The following is a 27160-nucleotide window of genomic DNA, read 5'->3' on the forward strand; positions in this document are numbered from 1 at the left end:
AGCCTGCGGCCGGCAGAGCTCCTCCTCTGCATCTGCGGCTCTCTTGCTCAGGCACATGGGACACTTTTAAAACTGTGCCAGCCGCAATGCTTTTGGGACCACGAGTTGCCCCTGCCCCAGACACTGAAACTAGCTGAGGTAGTTTAGCACTACATCCCCACTTTCCTCCATCCCTTCCTTAGCAGACTTCCAGAAAGTGATGGGCATGGGGATGCCTGCCATCCAGGCACACAAAGCTCAGAGAATGAGCACAGCCATCTAGAGCTGACTTACCCCTGCCTCAGCACCTAACAGCGCTTTTTGAAACACACATGCACACACAAATGAGGCCACGAAGCCATCTCAGGGCACTGCTGATCAGAGTTGTCCTGGTCTCTCAGAGGTGACCACCCACCTCCCCACTGTCTGTAATGATTGCAGGTGTGTTTCTTGTGCTACCTGAACTTTTCTTTTGACCTCTTATTTAAAGTAGTCCTAGTTTTTGCAGAAGCCTTTCTTGTTATTTCCCGTAAAATCATGAGAAGCAATTACTTTCCAAACTCCAGTTTGTTGCACTGGAAGATACAAAATAGACCTCCTGGGATTAACCTAAACAATATGCACTTGGCTGAATCACAGCACTGCATTTCTCCCCTGGATATTCTGAGACTTCTTTGAACATTGCAAATTAGCATTTCACTTAGGCTGATACTAGCAATAGGGGATGAGTGACATTAAAATATTAAAGTTGTGTGGTAAATCTAATTTTCAGATTTGCATGCCAAAGCTTAACATGTACTGAGGTGCTTAAAACTGACATAGAGACGTTGTAGCTACAATTTAGATGTGTGGTATGTCTCAGCATTTCATGGCCCTGATATACAAATGTTACAGGGTTAAAACCAGTGAGTTGTAAGCACGGTGGTATGGCTACCTCTTTTTAATAGTTAGTATGTAATAGAACAAAACAATACCATCTCACAAACTCTGATTATGGTCAGTCAGCACTTGAAAAATAATAGGTTTGGTAAGTTTAATTTTTTACCTCAAATTTTACTGGGAGGCTGTAGGCAGAGTGAAGCGTGTCCAGATTATACTCTCATCTCCAAGGATCAGTATGTAGTCCTAAAGGTGGTGCGAGAGCAGGAGCTGTGTGGTTCAGCAGCAATCAGCTGAAGTGGCACAATAATGTCCTACCAAATTCGTTAGGATCCAAAATGGCTAGAAACTGTAGGTTTTATTAATCAGTTTTATGTGCTCTATGAAAATCGTAGGTGATGTATCTTCATGGGAATGTTTCAAGGAAAAGCCCTAGATTAAGTCTTGTTTTATAAGTTCTGAAAGAAGGCCAGGGAATGCAGTTCTGGAGCACTGTTGGTCCAGTATATTTGCATCCATGTCCAAAATAATTTACCAGGGATTATGCAGTCCTCATTTTGCTGGCTGCTATGACATTTACCATATCTAAGGCATAATGCATCAAATTTATCGAATCATTGATTTTTAGCAAGTGAAAAGCATAGCAACTGGGAGGTAACTCAAACCACTCTCCCCTCCCAGAATGGGCTCCCTGTAAGAGAATATTCCAGAATACTGTGATTTTTACAAAGAAAACTGGGGTAAATACCTATAAATTCAAACTACATACTGTTTTTTCATGAAGCAACTATAATGAATGTGACTCAAGTTACAGAGCTAGTTGCAAGCAAACCCACAATGGAAAACGTATGCCAGATTGTACACGTGAAGGATCCCAGCAGGCGATAATTGCTTGGCTGCAAGCTGCGCGCAGGACAATACTGTGCTGCCGTGAATTCTCCGTGGTAAACCACCCTAGTTCCATCCATTAAAACAAAAAGTACTAAAGGAACAAAAAGATCCCTGATCTGAGTCTTGTACCGCCCTGCAGTAAGTCAGCTATCGTAATCCCCTCACTTCTGGGATGTGGAAGGAGCCCCACGAGTAGCTGAGGCAGCCCGTGGGAGTGGGCTGGCAATCAGAAGGCAGAATAACTTTTGGGGAAGTTTTGAAAGCAACTTTGAAACAAATTTTATAGCTGAATATGAATCTGGTCAAGGAAAAAGATGTTGATTTGTTTATAGAAGCAAGAAAAAGGCTGGCTGTAGCATTTTGTGTCCTCTGAGTTCAGTTTACTGTCTCACTTCAGCACTTTCCTCCAGTGTAAGACAGACAGGTGCGTAGACACGTAGTAGAAATTTCAGCAGAAGTTAAACTTCCTCTTTCAGTTGAAATTGGTATTCCCAGATCAGATAAAACAGGACTACAGACAAGAAAAATGAAATGCTATAGAGAACTCTAGAATTTCTTACTATGCTGCCAAGTCCAAGTGAAGGTTTTGATAAAGAAACTGAGATCATTGGAACAAGCAAATGGATAGTAGAACAGAAGCAGGACTCTAGAGAGGACTCCTAGGACACTTGGAAATGGAAATAATTGGTGGTTTGCACATAATGCCCAGTAACATTCAAAGCAGCAAAAGAATCATTAAAGATGTACCTTGTAGCAACACAGAGTGCAGGAATCTGATCCTCTGGCAGGATTTTTGGGGAGAGGTGATGAGAGGAATCAGGAATGGAAAGTACAAGAGATTTTATCAATGAGCTGCCTCCTGCTAGACATGACCTGTGGCATTAATTAAACCAAATTATATAACCTTTCCTCATAAAAAGTTAATTTTCTTCAAATATTCCAATTGTTAGGTTACATCCCTACTTCTTCACATTAAGAAGCAAGACTAATTGTGCATTATTTGTTAGAAAGAGTTTGTTTATGCCATATAAAAGAAATGGATCAAATGGATACCTTAGGTAAAACACTTCTTAGCACTAGTATTTTCGAAACAAAGGTATCATTAGGGTTTAGATTAAAATCTGACTCTTCTGAAAACCATGGAAGAACTTTATGCGAGAAAGCAAATAGCATGTAACAAAACCACCCTCTTCCCTGCCATATCCCCACAGGAGGATTTAAGTCTTTCCAGAAATTGAATAAATGATACTCTGGGGATACTCTGGAATGCTTATAGTGGTTATTTTTTAACATGATACAATAAAGCATTGTATAGGGATAATATTCTTGCAGAGTCAAAGGCAATGAAAATAAAAAGGGCTGAGTCATGGAGAGGCAGAATTAAGTATACAACAGGCACATTTAAAATCCCTTGGTTATCTGAGTTATGCTGTACCTTCCTGATGCAAAATACCCAATTTACTGGACCCTCACCTCAGTGGTACCAGAAATTTTTTGTTACCAGAGTAACAAAACTCTATATGCTGGCCTTTGTAAGCATATGATCAAAGGGAGTATCCAATTTCCACCCACTGTGTGCAGGCTGCCAATTTAAATATTTACTACCCCTTGAACTGGCCAGCCAGGAACGCAGCAGCAGCAAGGAGTATGAACCACACATGTACTGCCACTGACCTGGTACATGTTCTGTTTTCTGGAAAAGATCCAAGAGGAATTTGAGGTGAACGTGCTGTGGCTACATTAGCAGAAAAATTCACTATGTGCTTTAAAAAAAACAAACATACAACCCCCTGCCTCTTCCTCCCCCCCCCCCCCCCCCCCCCCCCAAAAAAAAAAAAAAGAAAACTATTTACAACTATGCTGCAGTAAGGACATTGCTTGAGGAATGTCTCAGAGAATTGTCCTTGCTATAAGCCTACGAATTGAGAGACATTGTTTTATTACAGAATAGGAATTCATGAAGCCATTAAGTGTTAATTTCCTTTAAAATGCTGCTTTTCTATTAAGTGCCTTCAAAGGTTAGTCATTTTCTCCCCAGAGCCAAAGTGTCTTTGAAATGTGGTGATAAACTGAACAAATGAGGGAAAACCATTTTGTTTTTTTTTTTACTTCTGTTGTGTTGTGCACTCTGCCTTCAGGAGGTAGGAAAATTTCAGGTGTGCCCTGCTAAATGCAAACACTTTCTTTTACATATGTCATCTAGTTCAGAAGAACATACCTCTTCATCACCAACAAATATTTGAAGAAGCTTTAAAGATTTTCTTCTTTTTCTTTGCATTTTGCTGACTAGTAGAATGTAATGGTCAGAAAGATGCTAGGAAAATAAATCATCTTTGTAAAGGAAATATTTTTTGCTTGGCAGTCATATCCAAAATAAGATGTTTCACTGTAGCCAGCACAGATTAAAAAGCCCCACCATGAGTTTGATGTGTATTTTATTCCTGCAAAACCACAATGCACTGATTGCTAGATTACCCGTGTCGGAGGCGCCCTGGAATGAAAATCTCCTTCATGTTCTACCTTAAGGTCCAACATAGCTCCCAACCATAGGAACTTGGCTGGATGTCGGGCAGTTATGGAAACACTTTAGAATCCCATCACACCTGGTGTCCTCAAGAGGCCACTCAAAGATTCAGGAGAGCCTTTTGCACCTGCACAGGAAGCCTTGGCTGCATATTGGTTCCACATTGCTTTTACTTTCTGGAGAGCAGAGAATATATAAACTCTAGATATGGCAAATACATAAAATAAGGAGGATACTGAATATTCTCACACAGAATATTGCTGTCCTGTTTATTTTCTTATCCACATAGTATTTTGCTTTAAATAAACACTCAGTGAGTCCAATCTCAAAAGTAATAGGACTATAAACTCAACAGAATTTAGAATTTCATTTATCCCTTATTATCAGTATTATCCAGAAAAAGTTTGTTGCTGTTTTGCAGGTGTTTCCTCAGGCACTCTTAATAAGATGTCCTCCTGCTTCCTAATTATAATTTACAACTAGGAAAAATATCATAAACTTAACACATGCCACAAGTTCCTCACCTAACCTTAGTACTGAGAATAAGCTAGTCTTCCCTATGCTAGATACACAGATGTATTTAGATTTGCTCCCAGCATGCTGTTCTCAGGATTCTAGATATCAGTTGCTCTTCATCTTTCAAGTCCATGCTGCTTTTTGCTGCTGTTTTTGGTTTCTTTCCGATTTATTAATATCCTTGTCATAGCATGATGTCCAGAACTTAACAGTAATCCAGCTGCAGCCTCACGACTGCTGAATGTGTGTTGCAGCAACGTCATTTCTGTGTGGAGTTTCTTCTAATTGCGGCTCTCATGGTAGGAGATTCACATTCAGTTTATAAACATCTCAAATCATGTAATTAAACTTTAATCTTGATACTTGGCTCTTACCTATGGCTTTGCGAGATTCTTGGAACCACAGGAGACAGAAGCAGAAAACTCAGTGGCAACCACTGCACACATCTAGTGTTTTCTTGCTGTTTTCCTTAATTTTACCTTTTTTTTTTTTCCTATTGATAGCCCACTGCATTTAACAGTGGCTTTCATTCTTTTGTAGAGTGCTACAAAAAGTACTTCATAAGCATATGCTTGTTGACACATTTTTTTTTTTTTTTTTCCCACTTTATCCTTCCTCCCGAAAAAACCCTCTCCAGGTTTTAAATAAATAGCTATCTGGAAGAAGGAATTACAACGTGTTCTTCTAGCTTGTTATGGAATATACTGAGCTTAGAATTGTTCCTTACAGAATTTTATTTACCCTTAATGTTTTGGTAAAAAACACCATTAGCAATGGTTTTCCCTTTTTGGCCATTAAACTTATGCAGTGGTTAATTGTTGTAGTGCCTGCTGCAAAGAGCTGCTCAATGCTGTGGTTAGCAGGAAAGCTTAAAAATCTGAAGTTGTTTAGAAAGTTCACAATAGATAGTTGACATATTTTTGCCTGTTGTCAGCTAGTGCTCTCATAAGACCATAGACAGCATGAGTGAACGTAGGAGGAAACAATACATCTGCAGACACTGGCAGACAGCATTGCTTGCCAAATTTGGCCACAGTTCCTTTAGATAAATAATTTCTCAGTGACGTGCTGTGTTGAAATTATATAAACAGCAAAAATTACTAAGACCTGGGCCCCAGGGTCTTGTGGGTTTCAAGATTTTCTGCAATCAATATTCTGACATCTGCAAATATTTTTCTCTAACGGCTGATGCCAGGAACAGAGCAACATTACCATCACTTTCTATGTATTCAAATTTTGAATATATTGAAATAATGTATCTTCAGCCCCAGCTGCGGTCAGGACCTTTGCACTATCATAACCACCAGCTCATATGAGAAGGCTTATACAAAAGTTATCAAAGCAGCAATCTTTTCTCAGAATGGCTTGTAACCTCTTATAGCAACAACTCCATTAGCATTTCAAGAACTGTACATGGGAAAACACTATTAAGTTTCAGTCTCCAGAATTAGCAAGGGTTTTAGAGTAACTTCTGCTGAACATAATGTAACTTACTTTGCACATTGAATGTACGGGGTTAGAGGTTATTAAGGCTGTTTTTCCTACTTAGGACCAGACAATAGCTAGCTTCTAACTCTGTGGTAAGACCTCCTTGATAATTAAGATACTTCCACTGTGACAGTCATATATACTAGAGCTATCTGAAAAGTGTTTTCTATTACTGAGGAATTTATGCAGGAAACAAATGTGCATAATTCTTCCTGAACAGAAACATCCCACAGGAAAACCTTACCTGACTTATTTTTATAGAAGCATCTCTAGACAATCTTATGAAGTTATAAAAACAAATTCTTTATTTAACAGATACTCTTTAAAAAGATCAGTTTCCGTAACAGAAATCAAACCTATGCGTGTCACACAAGACATTCTGAAGGCAGTAGCTGTTGAATATTGACTGTTACCCATGACACTGAGGAAACACGGGCTATGCAAAATGAGTAACTGCATTTATTACTATTGCCTAAGTAGGAAAGACCAGACTGGAACAAAAACGTACTTTTAAAACAGTTATGCTTTTCTTTTGATGATATAACCTCCAGCACCTGGCCCCTCCTCTAGCAACACTCCCAAAGTAATACTGTTCTCTGAAAATACTCTGAATGAAATTAACACACTTTGTTCCATTTTCAGTCCCCCATGTACTAATTGGGAACAAAGCAGAGATATGCAAGTACAGAAAAAAGTCTCTCAAGCACTTTCTTATTTCAGTCATACCTTAAGGCAAATTTGTAAATTTTAAGGGAATATCTCGAGAATTAAGGATAGAGCTCGTGAAACTCTTTTTCTTTGTAGTTTTTGATCAAAGTTAACTTTCTCAGAGAACAGGTATGCACAGCAATAAACCCTCAGAAGTGTCTTAGAATAAGACCATGTTAGTGATGTTTATGTAATTTTTACATCTCCAAGTATTTCTTAAAGTAAACTGACATTGGCTGTCCAACTGTACAAGAAAAAATTTCAGTAGTTCTGTGCACAGTATGATGGTATTTCAATGAGTGTAAATGTTGAGGGCAACAAGGTAAAACTACCTCAGTATCTCATTTCCACATAAAATGTATGAAAGCAATAATAGAATATGGTCTCTTCTCAGAGTCTCATGTCTTTAAAAAAAGGATGCAGCAAAGCCTCTTTTGCAGTTATTCTTGTTGCAGGGTTTAAGTCTAGTAGCTTATCAAGTAGGTCATATGCTTCATCAGGAACCTGATCCCATCCTTTCATGTCTGTTGCCTTCATTTCCAAAGCATCGTCACCTTCCTGAAAGCTCTTTAAGTGTTGAATTTGTTTCCCAAGTGTCTCGGGAGCACATGGTTTGTCTACTGGAACTGGCAAAGCTGAGTCATTTACAGACTTGCTGGGCACTTCACCCTGGGATCTCTTACAGCTGCTATTTGTTCCTCTCAACTTCTCACAGAGGGTTCTTAAGTTTTGTGCTGGGACAACTTGGGTACACAGAACTGATTTACCTAGAAAAAAAAATTTACAGACATTTTATTATACTTTCTATGCAACTGTAACTTCTAAGTTTGTTTCACGTCTTGAAACTTCATGTCTTGAAGTGTAACCAGCATTAAAAAAAAAACCAAACCAACCAAACAACAACAAAAAAACCCCCAAACTATCAGAAAAACAAATCCACCCCCCCCCCCCCCCCCGCAACCAGCCATGTTTTACAGCAATAGCCCCAGCAAGTCAGAAGGATAATAGTCTCAGTTCTGCTCAGAACAAAGCTGTTGGGTTTGTTCGTGAAGTTATGCAGTGACAGGTTGTCACATACCCCACACACCACCTTTTTGCGTTTCACTGTCATTTTAACAGAACTGAAGAAAATTAGATACCCTGATTTTTACACCTCTGTCTGGAGAATGAAAATGGATGCTGTCAGTTACACTTCCAGGTAGCAAGTGCTGCAGCATTTGGCCTGCAGACTATTAGGGGAATGGTTATTTTAGTTTTTTGTGTGTTTTGTGGTGGTGGTAGTTTTGTATTTTTAAACAGGCCTTCTGTTGGGTTTGGTTTTGTTTTTTGTTTTTTTTTTTTTTTACTAGCCCTTGTTGAGCAGGGGGGGAAAGCAAGGTTTACATCATCTAAATATTAAATCATATTGACTTAAGCCTCCAGGGCAAATTTTGCAGGAATAGAAACACTGCCTCAAAAATTCTAACCAAATGCCAGTAGAAAACATTTAGCTGGCATATTTCACCTCAAGTGGCCCTGACTCAGTGAAAGGCAGCAGACAGGCTGGGAAACCTATGGCATGAAGTACCCCATATACAAATTATAAAAGATAGAAAAATACAAAACTTTCTTAAATCTCTGTATATAGACTAGTACTTTTAGTGTTTTACATGCAAAAATTGTGATTTACCTCCAAAATGACTCCCAAACTTAACAATATATTTATGTATAAAAAAAAAAATAATCATAGATTGTAAATCACTGCATTAAATAGCAGACCAAGCATACATTTTCCCCTTTTCCCCATAATTAAGGTTTGCATACCAAAAGTTTTAGCAGCCTGAATGGTTTCTCTGGATCCACGAACTGTCATGATTTGTGCCAAAGCAGTTAAATCATCACTTGCTTTGTAAAATGGATACCGTCCACTGAGCAGAGAAAGGAATATGATTCCTGCAGACCACATGTCAATTGCTGCAATTGAAAGCAAACTTAGTAATAACGGAACTCATTATTTCATCACAAACGAAATCACAACTTTCTTTAAAAAGAAATTATGACCTGAAAAGTTTCTATCAGAAAAAGTTATGTTCTGAAGTACTTAACTGACTTTGGTCACATAGATAACACTTCAGAAAACAGTGGAAATTACTATAATTAGATTGAAGCATAATTTCGTGCTTTGATGCAGAGGGATTGTTTAAGCTTTTCCATAAAATTTTTCACATAAGTAAGTAATTCCACTAACTTGTTAAACTTAAAATGTACCAAAACAATGTTTGAGGTTGTTTTGCTCAGGGAAATGAGAAGGGGCAAAAAACTGGCTAGTTTTGATACTTATTTAAGTTTGCTTCATATGAAGAAAACCTTCTATAAGGATCACAAATAAAAAATAATTCACAAATGAATGCAAATCTGAATTTTTCTGGGACTGAGGCTGCCACAGTTAGGCAGTACTAAAAAATTTATCTTACTATGAACTTTGTTCCTCTCTAATATGAAATCATTGACAAGATAGCCAGTTTAAGAACTGTAGTAGTTAGAAGTTATTCATCGCTTTCATTGTGTTACGAAGAGTACAGAGAGTACTCTGGGGATAGATGCCAAAGCATGATGGAAACTTTAATACTGAAAGTTATGAGAATACCTGTCTGCCATAATTTTTTGGCTCACTAAGGTGCACATTTTGAGAGATGGCAAGGAAAGTGAAGGAGAGAGTTTGAAGGATTCTCAAACTCTAAAGAGAAAAATTGACAGTTGGGAAATAGAGCCATAGTTATTCTACCTCTCTTCAAAAAATAAGTAGTAAAATAGACAGTGATTAATTTGGACATTTTAGTTAGAAACACTATCAGCACAGGACTTTGGGGGGAAAAAAAAAGTATTCAGTTGACTTCAGTTGCAAAACCAGATTTTAAGTCTTTTATTAAAAGAATAAAAATCCAAGATAATAATTTGGCACAATTTACAGTGGAAAAATGTTGTATCTTCTTCATAGTTCCTGTAAAAAAGTTTTAGTATTACTGTATCACTGTTGAAAAGATCATACTCTTTGAGGTGCTGTGCATCACCTCAAGTATTTGGTTGGGAAAGCTGGAGTCATCAAGGTCAAGACCTTTAAAGAAGTTTAATTACTTAACTCTTGCTGAAATTAATAGACATTATATCTGAATGGCTAGTAAATCCTGGCCCTACAATTCTGGTAGAGCTGGGATCATCGGCAGACTGCAAGATCCTGTGCAATGGCATCAAAATTGTGATTCCTCTCTATGCTTTTGCCTAGTGTTTTCCAACTAGTGAGGCAGACTGAGGAAAAAAACAGAGGGACAAACCAAGCTGAAGTGTAACTGGACCTGTATAACGTCAGCTTGGGAGTTTAGGTTGTATTCCCTGCACTGTGAACCTGGGTCAGATGCACTAAGGTAGCCCTGGATAGGGTCAGCTGGATCCAGATGGTAACTTGGTCTCAGCACAGAGACCAGAACTAGTACTAAGATTGGCAGGAATACAAGGAGGTGACTACAGCAGTCCCAGATGGAAGTGGACAAGAAGATTTGTTAGTTCAAGTACAACATAATCTCACAAATATTAGTATTAGTCTACCCAGTTCTAATTAAGGCCTTTGTTGACATAATACAGGAGCTCGGCACCACTGACTCAGTGCTTTTAGGGCTGTCTGTGCCACACCCAAGGGTTTCCAGATTTACCCATATTTTCTGTAATCCTGCTCTCCATTACCCTAGAGAACAGAAAACCGTCTGAAAGCATATTTAACACCAGCATGTGTCCAAAATTTCCTAGGTATGTCTTCTTTCTGCCTAAATTCTGTCTAGACAGATTCAGAGATTGTCTAAACTTGTCCTGGATTTCTGGATGTCTTCTAGCCCATAAAGCTGGCTGTTACAGCACAGTAACTCCAAACAGGCTGCCATACCTCTTGAAATCCCAGTCATACCCGCAGCACAGATGGTCTTTCAAAGAACATAAGGCTATGTAGGGATAAGCTGATCAAATGTATTGTTAAGTCTATTCTAAGCACATATACACACTTTAAGTACAGAAAACTGACAATTTTCTCAAAAGGTATTCAGCAAGAACATGGCTAAAAACTGTTATTTTAAATCCAATTTTGGGGACATTTGTATTTATCCCCCTTTTTCATAAGTCAAAACTCCTGGTCATACACTAAATGTTTAACAGGTAACTTTGCTTTTATTGGTCCTCCATTCTCCAGGTAGGCACAACCTCTCCCATCCTACTTGCATCAGCTAATGCATTAACCATCCCTCTGCTCTGCCCTGATATTTACCCAGAGTACTGAAACTTATTAGCTTCATAATTTTTAACCCTGAGAAATTAAAAATTTAGTAAGAAAAAATTATTACATTTACAGACCAGCTGTATAAAGCACTAGCAAAAAGTAAGAAAATCTGATTAAAAGTATTAACCAACGCTTTCTAAAACACATTTGCAATTATACCATTAACAATGCCTGCTATGACAGCAGACTATATGTGACAATCTGTCTAGAAAAGTCTACAGTATGTCCCGTCCCCAAGATTTATTCAAGATTTTACTTTAACAAATAAGCCAATAAGCCAAGAAACTTGATAAAAATTACAGCTTTGTTTTCTTTTAAAACACATTGTATTCAACTCCTGCATATGGCACTACCTCTCAAATGAATAAAGACATATTCAAGTTTCAAACACAGGAAAAATATTCCTAACTTGTTCTTACTCTGAATAACAAACTTTGAATTAAAATCAGGAAATGCTTGATAAGTGTTAGAAGGAATGACAAAATGAATTTCACATGTAAACAAAAACCCTCCCATAAAAAAGACAACATAATATGCATAAATGGGGATCAAAAGGTGAAAAAAGGCATTACTTTCAGTCTGTTGTGCAGTACCTGTGGTCTGAGTGGGGCACTTTGTTAATACTTCTGGTGCTCTGAATCCAGGTGTTCCTGCCCTGGGAGCAACTTGCTGACACCTTGTAATGAGAGACAAACATGTTTAGAATATAAAAGTTGATAAATAAGTTCTAATTATAATAATGCTTAATCTTAGTTTTAGAATATACTTGTGCAAGATGTATAAACAGCCTAACCCTGCCCTATTCAAGTTTTATAGAAGTTCAAAGCATCTTATAATTACCTAGCATGAAATGATGTTGCATAAAATAATAGCCGCCTTATATTATCTATTATATTATTATATTTTTATTATATTATCTAGCATCAGGTCATGCCACAGAAATACTTATTGCATATGTCATTCACAATGACCTTTTTTAGTTTCATTCAATAGCAGCATCATTTTTGCTAAAGGCTTGTTTTCATAGGAAACTTTAAAGTTGAGACTAATTAACCAAAGGCAAAAAATGCACTAGATTCTTGAATGTGGATGCTCTGGCTTCGTATTAGTCCACAGCAAACTAAGGTTCACTATTTCTGAGCATTGACAAGAATTTACTTTTTGTTAGATTAACTAAAAGGTGTGAGATTATATTTAAAAAAAAAAAAAAAAAAAAAAGCAGCAACCAACTTTCCAGAGCTTTCTTGTATGGCTTAAAGTGCCTTCCTTCTATGGGCCACTTCTCTTTTGAGTCTGGCAAATTCCTCATGTTTCATACTTCTGAAATGAAGTTGATATCACCATATTTTGACAGTCTGGTAAGAGAGGGACCCCACAGTTTCATGGCTATGTCTAGTAAACAGAATTCTCTGCGTTAATCTGTGTTCCTTAATGTGTGGATAAAAGGCAATAGTAGATCATAACCAGAACTAACTGCAGAGGGATGGAGCTGAACTGAGTTATTAAGATTCTCTAACCTATTATTAAAACTTAAGCATTATTTTTTAAATTAACAAATACAAACCAGTCATGTTTCCTTTTTATTCTACATTTCATGATTTCCAGAATCCAAAGTGTTGGCATGATTTAGGCCTATTAGATAACTACTAATGACAGATTGATGTATTGTGTTCTCTAAGTGTTGTAGTTAACTGAAGCGATTTTCTACAAGACATGTAGGTGGATAATTAAATACAACAACAAAAAGTCATTGACAGTGAATCTCTCTCGAACCAATTATTCCATGAATTCCATAAACTATTCTTGTTTAAAAGGAGCATACTCAGTGTTTTAAGGGTTGCACAAATCAAATGCTATCTTTCACCTACTAAATCAGCTGTCTAGTAAGTCTAAGTTTCTGACCTTGCTTGACAGCATAGCAGACAATTTTACAACATTATCAAAGCAAGTTACCTTGAAAGGCAAACACTGCAAACTCTATCCGTTGCATAACAGTCACAGGTCAGGTTTGAGGGACAACCACTGGCAGCTTTCCTGGCTGCCCCATTGCTCACTGTTTTGGTAGAAGTAATCTTCTTCTTTGTTACTAACTTCCTAGATGAAACATCTATCATCTTTGATTGTTTTGTGAGCTGCAACGCAGATATTTTAGAGAAGGTAACATATTTAAGAAGCTTCCCTTTACATAGAGATAGGCCAGTTCCTAAAATACTAAGACTGAACAGATGCTCATGAACAAGAAGCTGCTATTTTAGAACAGAAGATAGCAAACCTTTTTAACAATATCACAACATCTGTAAAACAAGACACTGGAGCTTTCTAAATATCCTGATTTCCTCTCCTTCCCCTTTGGAAAACATTTTGCAGTGTTTACTAAAAAACAATATACATTAGATATTCTGAAGCTATAAGGCAAGTATTTTTCAAGTCACTATAACATTTCAAGAATTCTTTTGGCTCAACATGAGAATAAAAAAGATGTACATGAAATGACACAGCAACACACAGGCACTAACTCTAATTCTACAATAAGATGATCACTGTTGGCCAAACCCTCTAACTTAGTTGGGGTTTCCCCTTTGTCATTTTAAATACTAATTACAAAAACTACAGAAAAATATTTATTACAAGTTTTCTCTCCAGCTTCAACTACAAAATAAAAAAAATGAAGTTTCACAAGCTAAGTATATCTTAGTTGCACAGACATGTGTAGGAAAAAAGATTAATTTAGCATACAAACAAGATCAGCTAGGGAGACAGCTACATAACTAGTTCTTTAAGAGTTTCAAAAGGGACTGAAACAGAAATGAAAAATCCTTTCAGCATTTCTGCAAAGACACTCTTAATAATCTGCTCAAAAACTTTTAGTTTTACAGCATCCTGGAGTAATGTCCAGTCTTACAGAACAACCAGTTCCATAATTTTTCAAATATGTAACAGATTGCTCTTACTGATGAGTCACACTTCTTACTTTTGTACTTGAGTTCTCCTGGTACATGGAACTATAGACATTGAAATTCCTTTCTCCAAAGACAGAGCGCTGGACAGAATGGTGCACAGAATCCTCCTACAATACCAACAAAAAGGACAATAAGGATCCTATCTAACACAGTCAGCTGGATACTGACAGTTCAAAAACAACAAAAAAAGTGTGAAGTGACATAAAACAAGAACAGCTGCACGGTAAGTCATTTTTGGGCATCAGTTTACTGTGGATGAGGAAAACATGGTCTAGACAGAACAGTAAACATGCTTACAAAACGAATCACACCTCAGAAGTGCCCCAAGACAATCTGAATGTCCTCTGTACTGCATTTGTTATGCAACTAAGTAACTAAGCATAGATGAATAATTAGTGGCCTGGGGAGGAGTTCCACAGTACCTGTCACTTAAAAAAAGATTTAAGGCTGTCTAAATAGTAACCCATGCTAGGGTTTTATACAGCCTTTGGCATTGTATTATATCTAACAGATAATGAATGATGCCAATACGGTTATGTAAAACTACCCACTTTGATATGAAAACCGTGATTCTGTGCATCACAATAGGACCCAGCAAGATAATGCATGCACAACTTTTTTCAAGTATTACATCTCCCCCTGTTGGATGAAGTAATACATTAAACATACAACAATATTAATGAAAAAGACTGAGAACCTTTCCTCCTCTTCCTTGTTTAATCTGTATTTTTGAAAGTGAGCTGGACCTTTTATCAGCTGCTTTTGAGGCTGACTGTTGAGCTATCTGTTTAGGTGCTGTGACACTGACAGAACCCCCATTTCCCAAGGTTATGGCAGGATTATTTTGCGAGCAACTTCCCTGCTGATCTTCAGAGTGGGCAGTTTTGAGAAGTTCAATTTTCGTATCGGGGGTTCCTTGTGCCAAGCCAAAATCTACCAAGGCATACCTGAAAGACACAAATTTAGAAACAGGAGTCACAAAGTATTCATCAATCAGTTCAATTCACTGTTCATTACTTGTTAACTTATATTTCTTTCACATTTTACCCAGTATGTTGCTTATTGGCACTGTTGCCAGCATCACAGTCCTATTTTCCCCCTTTGCCTCCTCTTGTCCTATCTTACCTATCCCCGCAATGTTTTTACCCTATACCCATCTTACTTCATTGTTTCTTGTCCCAAAATCTTCTCAAGTGCGTACTTTCTCCAATGGCATTAAAAAAATATTCCCAGCAACTCCTTTCTGGGGTTCTTCTAATCCGACAGCTCTGAACCTTCAGCCAACAGTCAAGTACAAGTGACTTGACCCTTGCAGGATTCTCATGGGCAGAGGAAAAATGTAGCAGTGAAGACAGACATGACTAACAATGCTGAGAGTTTTGCCAGACTTCAAGCAATACTACTGGAACTTACTTCAGTCTTCAAACAGGTAAGACTACATTAGTTCACACTTCAGATCTGTCTTTAAAAGAACTACTTTTTGCTACAACCAGTACAGAGACAATCCAGCTGTCTCTGGGTCTCAGACAAACTCAGCTGCATGGCCTCCACACCCACAGTAGAGATTAAGGCTCAAACAAATGCTGGAAGAGCAAAACGACAGTATGAATTCATTCTGATAGATTTAAAAACAAACAAACAAAAAAATCAGTGTTTCTTAAATTTTTAAGCTTGTGGTTTGGCAAAATGTAACCAAAACTCCCCTACAAACTCTCACTACATAGAATCATAGAATCATTTAGGTTGGAAAAGACCCTTAAGATCATCGAGTCCAACTGTAAACCTAACGCTGCCAAGTCCACCACTAAACCACGTCCCTAAGCATGGCATCTACGCGTCTTTTAAATACCTCCAGGGATGGTGACTCCACCACTTCCCTGGGCAGTCTGTTCCAATGCTTGACAACCTTTTTGGTGAAGAAATTTTTCCTAATATCCAATCTAAACCTCCCCTGGCACAACTTGAGGCCGTTTCCTGTCATCCTAGCACTTGTTACTTGGGAGAAGAGACCAACACCCACCTCACTACAACCTCCTTTCAGGTAGCTGTAGAGAGCAATAAGGTCTCCCCTGAGCCTCCTTTTCTCCAGGCTGAACAACCCTCAGCCAGTCCTCATAAGACTTGCTCTCTAGACCCTTCACCAGCTTCGTTGCCCTTCTTTGGACACACTCCAGCACCTTAGTGTCTCAACTGTACACAGCACAATACTCACCAATACAGCTATAGGACTGCTAGCACTGAAACAGTACCTTTTTCAATCTATTTCAGCTCTTCACAAAAAAGCAGTAGCTCACTTTTTACAGTCTTTAAATATTGTAACTTGCAGGCAAAAAACCCAGCCCTACCAGTTATAAACATTAATTCAATGTAAGGTGAAAACAGCCCAGCTGTCTTATCTGTATCAATTTCACTCTATCCACGAATAAAAATTTACAAGTATCAGTCTATGCACCACAAGTCACTATCAGCTTTCTTATTAAAAAAACAAACAAACCCAAACTGATTTTACTCTTCTCATTCTTATTCAAAATTGTAGTACTTTTACTCAGTAGTAAAATTGTCATTTTTTCCAGTACTTGTCGCTCTATGAGGCAGTATGAAGTTTTAAGTATGAAAAAATAAATTCCTTCCCTCCTCAAATTCCTAAACACAGAAAGAAAAGTTTTACAAATGAAAAAAAATCTTTTTTAGTTTTATTACTTAAGCACATGTTATGCAGCTGGAAGGAAAAAAACCCCAAAGCCTAATTGACTCTGTTCTGCCAATGCACACATCCCAAATGAGATCACAATATGGTCATCTGGACAGACTTACTCTTTTAGCTGCCTGTTGTAGAGGAAGTTACTGGGCTTGACGTCACGGTGAACAATACCAAAGTGATGAATGCGCCTCAACGCTTTAAACAGATTAAACATGTATTCCCTCACTTCTTCAAAGGAAAGAGAATTCAAAACGTCCTGAAAGATTATTTGGATACTGTAATTATGCAACTGCTTTTAATTAAAAAGTTTTACTACACATAAAAAGTCTGGGACTCACCAAGAAGGATTCATGTTCCAGATATGGCATAACAATAACCACATGATCATTTTTCCTAAAGCAATATTTAACTCCCATAACGTTATCTTGTCCCCTAGAACAAAAGTAATGTCACTGAATAAAGACCAGAAGATGGATGTTTATTTTCCTTTATTTCTTAAAAACTTCAGTCAGGCTTTCTTTTATAATCTAATTTATATTTTGACAGCAGCCTTATCAGCAGTCAGTAGTTATGCTGTTGCCTTTCATTACTATGTTCCATTTGAGTTCTGCAATTTGCAATGAGGGCTCCATAGATTATTTGTGGGGCCATGGTTTGTAGTTACTGCTGTAATTAAACGTAGGACCTAACCTTCACGATACCAACTACTTTAAGAAGGTGCTATTCAGCACACTCTGACAACAAGCATTCATTCCTAAAACTGCATTTTCTGATGAAGAGATTATTTTTTCCAAGCATTTCAGAACTGGAATTTTTGTTATCACAGAGATACATCACAGAACTTCTCAGATGGAAAATACAGCACCGTCTGTAAACTGAGACTAGCAGAAAAGAGCATCCTTTACAGGTAAGACACTCCATTTCTTATCAGCTCTTGATAAAAAGAATATACATTTCTGCAGTTAAAAAAAAGCACGCGAAGTGCCAAAACTTAAAATAAATACAGAACAGTGAGACAATGTTCAGCAGTTTAGTCATGACAATCGTTAATTTTTTTTTATGTACCCTGCTACAGTGAGGCACTGAAGTTCAGCAGCAATTCGCAGAGGGTGGCTGGTTGGAATCAAGTGTTTCAGAGCCATTTTCTCCTCATGTCCTGTTTGTAGCCGTGCTGTGGCCAAGTAAACAGAACTAAAAGTACCTGTAAAGAAGGGAGAAAAACACTGTCTTCAGCATTTTTAATTAGGTCAATTCAGATTTTTAGAAGTGATCTAACTGTTCACAATCCTGCAGTATACTTGATACTACATCAAAAGCAGATTCTAGAAGAGAAAAATGCAGTTCCTTTTTTCTACTACTGAATTCAGTGATCTTGTATACAAGTTTTTTATGTCAGTAAAAATGCAAATGTAACACTGTCTAACTTGCCTGGGACACAGAGCTCTTTGAATGTAAATTTCCTATCTTTGATTTGCTTTCTTGTTTAGGTAGCTTACTTTCATCTGACATCTAACTCTTCTCTCCCTACGATGTAAGTGGGCTATATAATGCTAATCTGGAAAGCACTGCCTTTACTATTGAAAGCACCTCTGAAATTGCTACATTTTTCTTAACTCTGTTACCTTATCTATAAAGTAAGACTTCTCACATGATGTGTAACTTTACTATTTGTTTGTCCAGAGCTTTACCGCGTAGACAGAATGTGATAGACTCATTTGAGAAAGGGAGTATTCAGACTGTATGATAAACTGACCCACCCATTTAATTTTTAAGGATATCCTAATATACCTCTTAGGAGGTTAATTTATCCTAATGATCCGAGATATCTGAACATACAAGTTGAAGCATTCTTCCGTATCAATAAACAGTACAGATTACTTCTGATTACGTTTTAGGTATGGCGTTCGCATCATGCTAGTTCAACAGTCTGTAAGTGCATACATACACCAAAATGTCAGCAAAAACTCTAAATACTTATTACAGTCATAAAAAAATCTAGCATCCCATACATTCAGTAGAATTGATTATAGCAACAAGGGTTGACATAAGACATTATTTTTGGTGGTAAGAACTGCTAAAATGAAAATTACTCCAGAGTGGAATCCTAAGTTGAAGCTTGTTTTCTCATAATGCTGCAGAACTGCAAGTGGTATTTTTAAAAACATTGTTTGCTCCCAGGAGCAAAATCAAAGTACTATTCATAACCAGAGATTTTGTTTAATTATACTATCTTTTTTATGAGAAGCAGAACTCCTTTTTTTCGTTTGTTTTGTTTTTTTTTAATTTTATATTGCTGTGGTGAATGGAGCCCGGGTTTTTTTGAGACAGAAAACTTTTAGCCATCTAGCCTGCCATCACAGGTATTCCATCACAAAACAGCCATAAAACATTCCAGCTTCTCATCAACATTTTTGTTTAAAAGTGTGGAGTGTCACAAAGCATTTCAGAGATCAAACGGGTAAAGTTCCAAAAAGTGCTGAAATCCCACACTCAGACGTACCTAAGAATCTATATATAGTCACACTTAATGTTTATTGAAGGTATCTGCAATAGTATCTGTTGAAGGAAAGGTGTACACAAGTGTTCTAAAATTTGATACTGTATGTCTTTAAAAAAAAAGATTTTTTTTTTTTAAAATAAAGCAGCTATAAACTTTCTCCTCCTCCAGTTCTGCCCACAGGGTTTCAGTGGAAACAAAGCCAACTTAAGAAACAGCAGTTAAATATGTCAAAACACATCTGCATATAAACAGATTTCTCATGTAAAAGAGAAAAAGAAGGGAGTGTTAAGACTTACTTACTCAAATCTACCTCAAAAATTTTTAGTTATTGAAACTGGAATGCTGTTTTTTTGAAAGGCTTTAATGTACCAGATTTTCAAGAAAATATCTTGAAAATGTCCCTAATTAACACACCTATATGCTCAGCAACATATTAGAATTCCTACAAAGACCAAGAAGTAAATCAAAAAGGCATTTGGCTTAAATTGCATATATTGGGATCTTAGATTTATATCTTTTAAGTTAGAAATATCAAAAGAAATCTAAGTTTAAGCAAGCTAAAATAAAACATTTACCTTCTCCAATTTTTTCCTTAATTTTGAACACATTCACAAGCTGTGGCACTGCTTCATAAAGTTTTTCAATATCTTTTTTTATTCCTGCTGTGCAAAGAATGGGGAAAATAAGTTAGGAATTTTATTGCTTGATTCAGTATCTGATCTATATTTGAGATCACAAATCACACTTGAGTTCATAGGATTGTGAATTCACATAAACAGAGGTAAAAAACAGCAGACAGGTATCTATCCCTGCTGACAATACCATCTGCATACTCGATATTATTGTTGTTCTTCATCACACTCCCTTATAAACTGCAGCATTTAAAACATTTTTTTTTCAAATTTATCTGCCACCTAGCAATTCCTGAGAGGGCAAAACCCTTCTGGTTAGTAAAACATCAGATCATTGATAAATGTTTTCATGAGATTTGCAACATCAATTTCATAAAAGACAAAACTATAATAGTTGTTTCTGTAATCACAGGAGCACATCCATTGGATGCAAATCAAACATGTAGAAATTTTTTTTTTTTTTTAAGATCAATAATGCAACCTTTCACACTGTTACTTAAAATAGTAAACACCAAAAAACATGTCTGCTCTGCATTTAAGTTGCTGCACTTTATGCTGCAGTCACTAGATGGCATGACAAGGTTGTTGTACTGTATTATTTCAGCTAATTATGGAGTTTTCCATTCAGTTTACAAATCCTTGTAGTTTAAGTGTTCTCTATACCCTGCATAAGAATTCACTTTGTTTGAAGCTACGAAGTATGTAGAGGCTGTAACTAACTTCTGTAAAGCTAGGGTGAAGTATATTTTATTATACAGAACGAAGCACAAACTGGTATTTGGAAAGTCAATCAAATGGAAGAAAAAAATGTGTATACATTTTTGATCCTAGAAATGGATAATAAAATAAATATAACATAAATATATAAATGGTATTGTATATATAAAAATCTACTGTGTTTTACCAGGACAGTAAGTCATAAGCAATGAGAATTATTTTCAAAATATCACCGAAATGCTAGAAACAAAGTATGGATTAGCATGCATCCCCAATCTTCTATGCTAGCTCACTTTATACAGCACAAAATCTGAAGTCTGCCTAAAGAACCCTTTCTTCCTGATAAAAGCCCAATAAATTAGTGGTAATTCAAGTTACAGTTAACTTTCGATTGTAATTTTTTTTTTTTTTTTTAAATTTATAAAAATCAACATAGTAAAAATACTTTTGAGAACTGAAGCCTGCTGCCTCTCTTACTATCCGTATACTTTTTTCTTTTTTTCCTCTAAGTCATTCCCTCTGCTTCTCCAAGTTATTTTGGTTTAGGTCATCTCAGGAGGGATATTTCAGTAATGGAAAAAACCCTCTATGCTCGACACCAGATCTGCTAACATTCATTTAAGATACATTTGATCAACAAATACAAGTAAAAGGTTAATCAGTTCTGCTAGGAATCATATTTAAAAGCCTCAAAAATATCCTAGGATAAAAACAACCAGACTTGTACTAACAGTCAAGATGTACAGGACTCTGTGTCTAATAATCCCCAAAGGAAAAGGCTAAGGAAAACTGGTCAACTGTACAGTTATTCTGGTTATTCCCCAATTTTACAGAGCCAGATTAAGTTAAACTACTTGAAAAGTAGGAAATGGAAAGTTTGAGGAATCACTTCATTTTCCTGTCAATATAGTAAAAATTTCTGTTGAAAATAACCCTAAAAATTCAAGTTACTACATAACATTTTTTTAATTGATAGCATTCATATTGCCCATGTGCTTTGCCATGGAACTTTATTACGAAATGTATCTATTATTGCTGTAATTCTTGTTGTTTTGTCACTAAAAAAGAATTGTTGTTGAAAAGCCTTATCATTTAAAAAATGGTACTTCCAGTTCGTTTGCATGGTAATTTCAACTTTTTACACAAATGCTTATGTATTACATAACAAACGTAAGACATTCAAGAAAGCTTTCTGAAATCTTCAGAAAATACAGGAAGGAGAAAGGCTGACATTTGTACCGTGTTCCATTTTCCCCAGGAATACTCAAGGACATTAAGAGATTAAACCACATAACAGAACTATCAAGAACTTAACATCAAAATGTTATTGCATCACTCAAACACATGGGCCTTTCCCCTCACGAAGATAATCCTGGTATTGGGTTCTGAAGCATCCTACACAAACTTCATCCCAAGAGGTCAGTAGCCACAGGACAGAGCTAGAAAATTGTTTTCAACAGTGATATAGTTCCAACAGGCTCTGTTAGAACAACCTCGTTTAGAACTAGTTTGCTATCTAACCTGCTCCACATAAAGCAACTTACAGTTTTGTTCCAATACTTGCATTTTAGTATGATTTCTGATGAGCATTCCTTAAGCTTCAGTTTTTACTAAAAAAAATATATACTGACAGTAACTTACAACACAAAATTTGCACTGGAATTTCTCCAGTAAAGTTGCTTGGTTAGGAAAAAAGGATTTAACTCTGGCAAAAAGCAACACTCCTAAAAAGGACTCAAAAGGCACATCTCTTAAGTCTTTAGAAACTGGCAGGTTTCTACTTTCCTTACCATATCAGATTTTGGGTTGTTTTGTGCCACCAGTCTAACAGTACTAAGGTAGATACTAACAATTAAGAAAAGCTCTCTCAATAACTGCTACAGAATCTGCCAAACACTCCGTTTTGTCTGACACTGAATTCAGGTTCCTGCCTGGACAAAGTTCAATGCTGTTGGGGCACTAACAGCTGGGTGACACAGGCTGCAGATCCTAGGCCAGAGTAGTGCCTACCCAAGGCACTGAGAACATTTAGTAACTCAACACAGTTTCTTGTATGAAAGATCCTGAAAAGTGCTAGAAACAGTCAGTGACTGTCCTTGTTGATAGACGGAAGTATAAACATCATCTGTTCTCTTCCAGGGGCCTGAATCCCCAGTTGGGTATAGAGAACATACAGTCGTTGTACCATCAGTGTATAATAATAATATCCAACATTTTCTGTGAGCAGATTTTAAAGTAATTTCTTTACTTCCTAGAATCAAAAGCATTTGCAAAGCAAGACAATTAAATGTTATTCAGCAAGACTCTATGTAATTCTGGACATGGATGTGCAGGGGATTGACAGAGGACTATCTATTTCCAGGAAAATCAGTAGCCATTTTATATATATATATATATATATATATACACACACACACATATATATATATAAAAGCTGGCTGACCATCCAAAATTACTGAGCAAGCATTGTACAGGAAGTCCAGATTGAAGTACATTCACAAAGAGACCCAAAAATGAGCAATAAAAACACCATCAGAACCCATGTTCGTAGTTCAACTTCTCTGGTATGAGCAGGAACAGTGTTTTTGTGCACAGTCACATCTAAAGATAAGGCTGGCAATTATAAGTTAAAAGGCAAAATACTATTTTTGTGTCCTTGTCTGGTCAGAAAATTTTATTCTCAAGAACTGCCTCTTTTGAATTCTGGTATCCTCTAATAGTAACATATTCTGTGATAAATAAATAGTAGGGTTAGTGAGTTGTGACAAACTACTGCTGCTGAAGTTTTGTGACAAACGAAAAGCAGGAATAAACTTAAAATCAAAAGCCACCTCAAATGTTTTCATTTCTTTAACTCTTTGTACAATAGGATCATATACAGACAGGCTTATAATTGATGCTGAAACTTCCTGAAGCGATAAAGAAGCACATCAGCAACAAAACATAATGTTAGCAATCCCTATTTTAGCACATACCTGAAAGCTTGCCGTTCTGCTCCTGCTTCCCGTGGAAGTCTTCAGCCTGATGAGGGTGCTGTTCATCACAGCGAGACTTCAACACTGTCTCCATCACAAAACAAAGCTCAAGTAAAAAAATCCAAGACTTGAGGATCACTTCTGGACACCTGGGGGAGCAAGCATATCTGGTAAGACACTTCCTCACCCTGCACTCAGTTCCTGAGATGAGATTTAGGGGGTCTGAGGAGTTCCTCTGTGCTACCTAAAACAACAAAGCATCACCCATCATCCCAGAATAAAACTAAACCAGTAAACCCACTCCACCTCTAGTAAGAGGAAAAAAGGGGGAAGGGAAGGAAGACTGCAGGATAAGCTTAGACACGAGAGATTTTCTTTCATCTCTTGTGTGTTTCTTCATTCATATTAAAGCATTATCTTTTCCCTGAAGTCTGCTTTGAAAGGCAAGGAACTGATGCACACAGAAATAGCTGCATCGCATACTGCAACACCTGTACAAAGACAGAAAACCCAAAAGAAATTTCAAGAGAAAAAAGTATCTTTTCAATATGAGAGATCTCTCTCTCTTCTGTATAAGATCAACAAAAGGCATAATTATTTGTCGCCCTCCCCCACAACAAGAAATAACAGCACATGCTTATTTTGAAATGCTTCTTCCCAAATCTTGGAAAACACTGTAAATAAAACTAAATTAGTGACGTGTACTAATATTGTACAATCAAAAAAGTCTGATAATCCTGTTTCATGAGGAAAAGAAAGGCAGAGAACCCCAGGGCAGCATAATTGATGATAAGTGAGTCTGGAAGCACCAGCTCTTACAGTTGCCCAACACTGGTTCCATTCAAAGATCTTCCTTGCTTGTAACTTCGCCAAACCTTCAAAGTTCTGGCTGAACTTTTCCACATGGGGGAAACATATTCTGAAAAACTTCAAATGAAAGGATTCATCTGTTTCAGCTATGGAGCCAGAAATATATTTTGTCCCCAAAGAATTCGAGCTACCTTTAGTCTGTCATCCTCATGCAACACGAAAGGGACAGGCAACAGCCTCGTTTTTCGAGGGAGCTTTGCTGGAGAGTGGGACTTGGAAACTAATGGAATGAGATTAGAGATATTTCTAGTCTCTCACAGGTAGACACTCCCTCTGCTAGTGCTGAGTAGGCAGATAAGCTTGTTCCAAACCTGAAATAGCATGGCCTCATTAGCAGAATAAGGGGTGCAAATTAACACAGACGCTCCCAGCCGCTCACCATGGCCTGCTTGCTCTGATTCAGCCCCATGCCAGACCCAGCTCTAGGCTCTTCCAGTTCAAGGCTGGCCACAAACACCTCTTTTGGAAAAAGAAAATGAACACTTCTGTCTACCTGCAAACTGCCATGGGAACACATTCATGGTTTGCTGACCATGTGGAGGGTGAAAGGGGTTCAATAAGTCAAGGTGTCGTTTCCTTTCATTTATGTTAAACACACAAGCTGCTATCTGCAGAAGCAAATTCCTTGAACACTTGAGTATATTAAAAATTGCTTTACTAATTTGGAAGCGGGCTTGACAGTTACAAAATGGAACATCAAACAAAGTTTGATTCAGTCAGACATTTTGGGTTTACATTAAAAAACACTCGGAAGACACCATTAGAGATAAAAAATTAAGAGGAAGACCAAAATGATGCACAGTTTCAGCTCAAAGAACTTTCTTGCAGTTAAACTGCATCCCCAATTTAAAAAAAAAAAAAAAAAGGAATTTTCTCCATAATATCGAAATAAGAAAAAAAAACCCAACAGATAGCGACAGGTTCAAACAGCCCACATAGCTTCAGGGTCTTCCGAGTCAGATATTTGAACCCTGCGCACAGAAATTAGTGATACTGCTGCTGAATCCTTGGCCAAAGCAACGCCGCTAACAGGAACAGAGACTGCTGCCGCTGAAACGCAGAGCTCCTTTCAGTGGGAACTTACACGCAGACCCCCCTGGAAAAAGCTCGGCATGCCAAAAATAAAAGTTGATATTAATATCTCTGCTTTGTCATTTAAGAAAAGCAAATGCTGTGGCCGAGTTAAGCCTCGCAGCAAGTCGGTGTTTTCGACAGATGGGCAATAACGCCGCCTGTTACAAGACAAGCCACAGAAGTCGCGCATCCAGAACTTCACTTCGCGCCGACGCTGCCGATGCTGCCAGACAAAAGGGGAACACCCGGAGCTGGCCGCAGCGGGCTGGCTCCACAGGACGGCCCCCGGCAGCCAGACCCGCGGCCAAGCGCCCGTCCCCGGCCGCACGCCCACCGCGGGCGCTGCCGCCGGCCGGGAGCCGGCGCCGCGCGACGGGCAAACGCTCGCCACGAGGGCGGCGGGGGATCCGCGCGGGGCTTCGCGGGTGGCCACAGCCGCCGGGAGCAGGGCGAAGAAGGGCACTTCGGCTCCCCGCGCCGAGCCGCCCCTCAGCACCCCTCCGCCGGACCGGCCCCACGGGAACAGCCCACACACCCCCCGCCCCCGCCCGGGACCAGCCGGGACTGAGGCAGGGGGGCCAGAGCGGGGCCTCCCCACAGAGGAGCAGGCCGCGCCGCGCCGGCTGTGCTCGGGTCCCCCGTCCCGTCCCGTCCCCGCGGAGGGGCCGCGCGAGGCCGGGCCGCCATGGCCGCCGGCGGGCGGGGGGGGGGGGGGGTGGCCGCGGCGCGGGCAGGGCTGGGGGGGCTCGCGCGGGGACTCACTCACGCGGGGCGCGGGCTGCCGCGACGCGCCGGGGTTTTGCCTGCTGCCGCCTTTTGCCGACCGCTCCGCCGCCACCAATCCCGGCCCTCGGCGGAAGCCGCGGCCCCGGCCAATGGGACCGCCGGTCGGAGGAAGGCGCGCTGCTATTGGGCGGCCGCCGGGGTGAGGCCCGCCCAGAGCGGCGGCCGGCGGCGGGCTGGGGCCTGCGCGGGCGGCCCCAGGCCGGCGGGCGTGGGAGAGCAGCCCGTCCGCTGGCGGGGCGGCGGGTGGGGGCCGGGCCGCCGCTACAGCCCCGCGCAGCCGTGCCGCGGCCGAGGGACGGGCGGCGCGGCCCGGCTGGCCCCTGGTCGCCGCCACCCTCCGCCCGGACTCGCGGCGAGCACGGCGAGGCGGGGACCGAGCGATCGTCGTTCAGCCGGCGTCGTGCGGGCGTTGAGCGGCTTCCTCGTGTCCGCTGCGGGACGGCGGAGCCTCTGTCCGCGGAGGCCCCGGTGCCTCTGCCAGCGGCGGGGGGCGCTCGGCCGGGAGCCCGGGCGGGGCGGAGGCGGGGGGCAGCGCTGCTGCTGGGGCCCGGGACGGCGGGAGGCACTCGGGCGCTGCGCAGCGACGTTCTGCCCCCGCGAATTGTCTTTTCTACGTGTGTTTGATTACTGCGAAGGGATTACCGTCCCTGGACGAGACCT

At 39.2% G+C, this 27160-nt stretch overlaps 1 protein-coding gene and 1 long non-coding RNA gene across 14 annotated transcripts; one reads left to right on the forward strand and one right to left on the reverse strand.

Moving 5' to 3' along the window:
* Positions 1-6437: 6437 nt before the first annotated feature.
* Positions 6438-26555, reverse strand: CDC7 (cell division cycle 7). 12 transcript variants are annotated; one of them, XM_041128084.1, is made up of 13 exons: positions 25020-26050; positions 24590-24860; positions 23771-23919; positions 20022-20108; positions 18012-18147; positions 17285-17378; positions 17060-17202; positions 14943-15192; positions 14257-14352; positions 13239-13417; positions 11879-11961; positions 8789-8938; positions 6438-7752 (listed from the first exon to the last, which is right to left on the reverse strand). In XM_041128084.1, exons 2-13 carry the CDS (start codon positions 24673-24675, stop codon positions 7376-7378), a joined length of 1830 nt encoding a protein of 609 aa, XP_040984018.1. In that variant the 5' UTR covers positions 24676-24860; positions 25020-26050; the 3' UTR covers positions 6438-7375. The 12 variants fall into 12 exon arrangements, with proteins under 12 accessions (XP_040984018.1, XP_040984017.1, XP_040984016.1 ...); XM_041128083.1 differs by having other exon boundaries at positions 24590-24689; positions 24772-26050; XM_041128082.1 differs by having other exon boundaries at positions 24590-24697; positions 24772-26050.
* On the forward strand, positions 14321-22945 carry LOC115349521. Of its 2 annotated transcripts, XR_003926130.2 has the most exons (4): positions 14321-14468; positions 15512-15674; positions 17773-17853; positions 22054-22945. It is a non-coding gene; the product is annotated as an uncharacterized LOC115349521 (long non-coding RNA). The 2 variants fall into 2 exon arrangements; XR_005933758.1 differs by lacking the exon at positions 22054-22945 and having other exon boundaries at positions 17773-17985.
* Positions 26556-27160: the final 605 nt, after the last annotated feature.

The sequence above is a fragment of the Aquila chrysaetos genome, chromosome 12, assembly GCF_900496995.4.
Source record: "Aquila chrysaetos chrysaetos chromosome 12, bAquChr1.4, whole genome shotgun sequence".
In the NCBI taxonomy this organism is placed as follows: domain Eukaryota; kingdom Metazoa; phylum Chordata; class Aves; order Accipitriformes; family Accipitridae; genus Aquila; species Aquila chrysaetos.